Here is a 6,104-nt window from a genome sequence, read left to right on the forward strand (position 1 = left end):
AGAGCTTTGGGACCATATTAAATGCCATTGCATGATGGGGAAGAGGAGAGGAAGGAAATGTACAGGCCAGTTGTTGCTGGGATGATATAGTTTTGTAAACCCTCTATGATCTGTGTTAACCCCGTGTTGTTATGTATATTTTCAAAATGTATGCACGATAGTTTGCAAGAAATGGTCACCCAGTGACAGAGGACCTGGCTCCTTCTGGTCACTTGTCCCCTTTCACTGTTTTGAGGACTTCTCTGGGAGGTTCTAATTCAAAGGAAACTTTTACTTTGAAAGCTTTAAAAGTCCTTTTACTCTACGAATGTTATGTGGAAAGGCTTGCTTACTCTCGGCTCCATTGCTCTTAAACCTCTTGGTCTTGCTGGCAAAATTTTTATGAATCAGAGATTATTTTTAGGTCTGGGGTTTATATTAGAAATTATTCACTGTCATTCAACAAATATGCACTACGCACCCACTAGATACCAGGGATACATGGGCAAACTTCCTGTTTCCAAAAATGCTGCCAAGTCTCAGTTCCTGAGCATTTGGCCCCTTTTACTTTGGGCCCTAAGTAGAACCACAGATACAGGTAGTACTGATGGACATCTTCTTGTCATGGCTGAAGTTTTCCGTGAAATGGTTCTTTGAGGAGCTACCTCGGCTGAGGCTCTCTTGGTTGAATCTCTAAGCACAAGAGCATAAGACAAGGCTTCCCGTTGAGTAATATAGCGTAAGGGAAAGAAATGAGAGAAACTTCAAAATCAGCAATTTTACAAAGCAAATAAGAAAACAAAACTGCAAGCATTTACTTATGTGTACACAATCTTTTCTACTCTTGTGGTGAGCATGCCCAGATTATATGATCTTTGAAGACTGGAAGTGTATTTTTCTTCTTTTGCATTTCTCATTCAATAAGTTAATAAACACTGAGTCATTGATTAACATGTCAAATTATTTGGAAAGGGACTTGAGCCATGATATCTTCAATATCAAAACTTTCTTCAAACCGGAAAGATATGTTTGATCTCTCTCAGTGTTTCTCAACATGTAGTCTGCAGAACACCAACTGGTGAATCACTGGGCTGAGGCCACATGCTTTTTCAAAATGCTAATTAAAAATGCAGATTTATGACTCTATTCAAGACCTTCTGAATCAGGAACTCTGAGGGTTAAGCTTGGAAATCTGCATTTTGATAAGGTACCTGGTGGATTTTATATGCACTAAGCATTGAATACTTCCGCTTCTGGATTCATTGGCTTCTATGCAATTTTGCTATAAAAACAAAGCTACTAGATGATGCTTCTAGTGACACTTCAGACAATCATGTGGACCAGACTGAATCCCGGCTTCTCTGTTTACTATTCAAGAATTGCATGACCCTGGTCAAGCTATTTAACTTGTCCACGTTTTAGTTTTCTCTTCTGTAAACTGTAGGTCATAAAGACACCTGCCACGTAGAGGTGTTTGAGTGTTAAATACAATTCCTGCAAAGTTCTTAGACGAGCACCTGACACGTAGGAAGCCCTCAATAAAAGGTACCTATTGTTATTGTTTTTATTAAATCAATTGCACAAACCACACTTTCCGTTTGTGTAAATACAAAAACAACAGCATAAAGTAGATGTGCTAAAGCCAAGTGAGTAGATTTTTGTTTAAAAAGCACTCTAGTGGAGTTAGGAGAACAGTATGATGAAGGGCAGCCAGCAACTGAAAGCATTTCCTGCCAAGAAAAGGGACTTTACAACAATTATGCCTTTCGGTAAGTTGATGCTTACAATTTGTGAAGGTCTTTCACAACCATTATTTCATTTGTGCTTCATCAAATCTAAAGAGGTTGAAAGAAGAGGAGAGACAGCAGAGGATGGGGCTGAAAATGTATAAACTTCGGAGGTGACAGCTCTGGCTTGAAGTCCTAACCAACATTTATTACCTGTGTGTGATCTTGATCAAGTTACATAACCTGCCTGAGCTTCCATTTTCTATGCCATAAATTGGAGATAAAATGAGATATCGTATGTAAAGCTCTTGGCACAATGTCTGGAACGTGGTCAATGAGCAATAAATGTAACTATTATTGTCGTGAGTAAACCAAGCTTCTGAGTTTGCACACAGCAAGGAGCTGAGCTGCGCTTTGAGCCTCGCCTGGTTTTGTCAGCCCAGACCCACTGATTTACTTAAGTTCCCACAAATCTCAGAGAGTTGACATTTTATCACAATCCATACTTGAATTTCTTTAAACTCTATTAATTTACCCATAAAACCTTGCTTTCCATTGTCAAGAATAAGCACTTTGAAACTTGGTTAACCAACTACTATGTTGATAAAACAGCACGCCAGTAGATGCCATTGTACTTGAATTATTTATCTGGAAACTACTTCTGGCTACAGCACAAGTTGATTCCTTAGGTACTTAGTTTGGATCACGTAGTTAAACTTACCAAGCAGCTGTTGGTGCTGAAGGCTGTGAATGTAGCGGGTCTGCAGGGCCTCCCACTGGGGCCTGGAGTTGTAAATCCTCATAATGCTGTAAAAGTAGCGCTGTTGCCCTTGGTTGAGGTCCTGTCTGAACAGAACAGGTGATTTTGATGAGTCTGTGGAGTTCCACAGCATTCAAATTGCGATGTATTCAAGCTAACTTTTATGGAAATAAGAGGCTTCTCTTGCTAAACATATATATATTTTTTAATGTGCAACAATTGGAAAATAACAATTGGGGAGTTTCCTCTCTTCATTTGCTTAAACAGCCTTCTGCTAATCTGTATGATGATGAAAATATGTGAGTAAAAAAAGTCTAGGTAATTGTCTTGAGCTGAGGGACATCTAAGGATTTACAGGATCTTATAATTTCATTGATCCTTATTGAGGAAAGTAGGTTGTAATAAGCTACACAGAGCTGAAGTTTGCTAGGCCTCTGGACTGGTAGAAAATTTCCCACTGAAAGTTCTCAAAAGCAAGGGAAATAGATGGATGAATAATGTGGTAAGGGTTCATCGTATCATTAGTAAAAAGGTGCCATGAAAACAAAGAATGTAAACAAGCTCCCTAAACAGTCAAGGAAGATTTCCTAAACGAGGTGATCATCTTATCTGAATCTTAGATGAGGAGTTTCCTTAAGTGACTAGAATACTGGTTCTCAAATGGCATACACAACGCCTGGAAACCTGTTAGAAATTCTAACTTTTTTTTTTTTTTTTTTAGTTCAAAGGGAACATAGAGTCTGATTGTGAAAAGACTGTTAGGGGAAGATGATGGAAACCTTTTAGCTATGTTAAGAGTTTAAGGATTAACTATTCTATGAGGAGCCATCAAAGGTCTTTAAGGCAGTGACTCTCAACAGGAATGATTTTGACTCCCAGGGGACATTTGGCAATGACTGCGAAATGTTTTGATTGTCCTAATTGGTGAGAGGAGGAGGGGGTGCTCCTTACATTCAGTGAGTAGAGGCCTGGGATTTGCTCAGCATCCTGCAAAGCACAGGACAGCTTCCCACGCCTTTCCAACAAATGATCCAACCCAAAACACCATACTCTCAACTGACCAGGTTTGCATTTAAAAAAATGGCCCTGCAGTGGAGAATGGGCTCAAGGAAAGAGATCATTGGTAGAGAGACTATTTAGAAGGCTACTTTCTTAAAGGTAGAAAGAAATAAGAAAGGTCAAGACTTCAATTACTATTACATACCTAAGATATCTTAAGTGTTCATTATATACTGTGTTCAGCATTTTGCATTCGTATTTGCATGTATTTTGCATGCATAATCTCTTAATTTTCAACAATCTGAGGAGATGAACAATTTATTCTGTTCACTTTACAGATAGGGAAACAGATAGTGGCATCAACATTCTAGAAAAATCAAGATAAAATAAGTTCACCCTAGGCCAAAAAATTCAAAACAATAATAGAGCTTTCAAAATGAGTTAGTAACTATGCAATAAAAACTAAACTTCAGATAATTATATGTAAAGGTAGAGTAAGGTGACTTTTACCTGTTAGACATTTTGTGTGGGCCTGAAATTTGTGAGTTAGCGTTTTGTTTTGTTTTTATTTTTTTGGCCTTAAACTTAATATCGAAAATCTATCTGGAGTGAAAGTAGCAAAGCCAAGTGCTTCATAATTTCAGATACTATTTCAGCTTTAGTTTCTGAAGTAGATATTTTAAAGGATAATATATTTGAAGAGAATGAATTCCACTCCTGAATAACTAATTTTGCCTTTTAAAATGATTGAGAACAAGATAATATGAAAATTGGAAGCCAATTTCAAGAGCAGAACTCCAAAGTGCAATGGGAGTTTCCATAGAAGATAAAAATCTTAAAAGTGATGATTTTATTTTACAAAGCAAAAAATGCTTACTTCTTTTCCTTAGTAAAACCCTAAACTTCCTAAATGAGAAGTAGCAGGTAACATTACTAATATTCTTACCCTGTTGTTGATCCTTCCTTGAGGATTTAGGAGAGAACTGAAATTTTTACAGCCTATTTATTAGAATGGCTTTAACTAACTTTGACTAAAAGGAGCTCTTCAAAAGGCAGCCACAGTGTGGCCAATTAGTAAGTTTCCCATTGCTGACAGTGGGTCAGCCATGAAGAGGTGACCGTCTACCAGAGCTCCTGAAATGGGGCGGGTGTAGGAGGTTACCCAAGGGCTCATTAATTCACTCATGCATGGCCTTCAACATTCAGCAAGGGCTTATTTTGGGACAAATATTCTTCCTAATGCTAGGTAAACAAAGACAGCAGAAAAAGTCCTCAGACCCTGAAGGACAGACAGGTCACTCTATCTGTGAAAGAAAGAAAGAAAGAAAGAGAGAGAGAGAGAGAGAGAGAGGAGGGAGGCAGGCCATACCTTTAGTAAGGAAGTATCATAGATGGAGTGAGGAACTCGAATGAAAAGAAGCTGTGGAACATTCCAGAGCTTTTGTTGTCTTTTCCAGTTTTGTCCCATCGTTTATCCTGTACCTCCAAGAAACAACAAAGCATAGCATAAAATTTCTTTTAGCTCAACCAGTTTGGGGATATACTTAAGTAAATAAGTAAGCAAGTGAATGAATTTTTAAAAATGTAATTTGTTCTAAGGGATAGGAACATTTGCTCACATTTCCAAGTAATTGGACATCACCACACTACTTACTTCCACACCTTTTCTTAATCTTGCCCTTTATTTATGAAAATAATTATGAATTATTTATGAAGTTAAGGAATAATTCAGAGCCCTTGTCTTTCTGTTTAACTGTTTGGAACAGCTGGGTTGTAGAGCATACTATTTTTATAATAGTATTTTTTTGATAATTTTAAATACTATCAATGATCATATCTGATTCGAAAAGTAATATATATCGTTTTGGAAGATTTGGAAGAATTTAAACATTGAAGAAGAAAATAAGATTACTCATACAAGTTGAGCATCCCAAATCTAAAAGTCCAACATCTGAAATGCTCCAAATCCAAAACTTTTAGTGCCCACATGATGCTCAAAGGAAATACTCATTGGAGCATATTGGATTTTGGATTTTTGGATTTGGGAGGCTCAACTAGCAAAGATAATGCAAATTTTCCAGAATCAAAAAAAAAATATCTGGAATTCAAAACACTTCTGGTCCCAAGCATTTTGGATAAGGCATACTCAACTTGTATCTAATTATCTATAATTATTGTTAGTATTTGGTTGATTTCCTTTTACTTATTTATTTATATATATTTTGTGAGACAGAGTCTCACTGTATCACCCAGGCTGGAGCACAGTGGTGTAATTATAGCTCACTGCAGTCTTGAACTCCTGGGCTCAAGCCATCCTCCCGCCTCAGCCTCCTAAGTAGCTGGGACTACAGGTACACACCCCACACCCAGTTATTTTTTAAATTGTTACTAGAGATAATGTTTCCCAGACAATGTTCTCCCTATGTTCCCCAGGCTGGTCTCAAACTCCTGGGCTCAAGTTATCCTCCACCTCAGGCTCCCAAAGTGCTGGGATTACAGGTCTGAGGCACCACGTTGAGTTTCACTTTCCTCTTATTTATTTATTTTTTCTGTGTACATTGTGTGTAATTTTAGAAAAGGGAGATCATAATTTATATGTTTTGTGCACTTTCTCAGATCATTAAGTATTCCTTAAAAAT

The 6,104-nt window shown here is 37.5% G+C and overlaps 1 protein-coding gene across 1 annotated transcript; it reads right to left on the reverse strand.

Moving 5' to 3' along the window:
• Positions 1-518: 518 nt before the first annotated feature.
• Positions 519-4,933, reverse strand: FAM216B (family with sequence similarity 216, member B). The gene is made up of 3 exons (XM_011974631.1): positions 4,835-4,933; positions 2,424-2,548; positions 519-741 (listed from the first exon to the last, which is right to left on the reverse strand). Exons 1-3 carry the CDS (start codon positions 4,931-4,933, stop codon positions 519-521), a joined length of 447 nt encoding a protein of 148 aa, XP_011830021.1.
• Between the last annotated feature and the right edge of the window lie 1,171 nt (positions 4,934-6,104).

This window comes from Mandrillus leucophaeus, unplaced genomic scaffold (assembly GCF_000951045.1).
Source record: "Mandrillus leucophaeus isolate KB7577 unplaced genomic scaffold, Mleu.le_1.0 Scaffold147, whole genome shotgun sequence".
NCBI lineage: Eukaryota > Metazoa > Chordata > Mammalia > Primates > Cercopithecidae > Mandrillus > Mandrillus leucophaeus.

Coding starts and splice junctions, on each gene's coding strand:
- FAM216B (XM_011974631.1), bottom strand. CDS start 4,933: ATGGGACAAAACTGGAAAAGACAACAAAAGCTCTGGAATGTTCCACAG. Junction 2,549..4,834: donor ATGATACTTCCTTACTAAAG/GTATGGCCTGCC, acceptor CTGTTCAGACAG/GACCTCAACCAAGGGCAACA. Junction 742..2,423: donor CACCAACAGCTGCTTGGTAA/GTTTAACTACGT, acceptor CTGATTTTGAAG/TTTCTCTCATTTCTTTCCCT.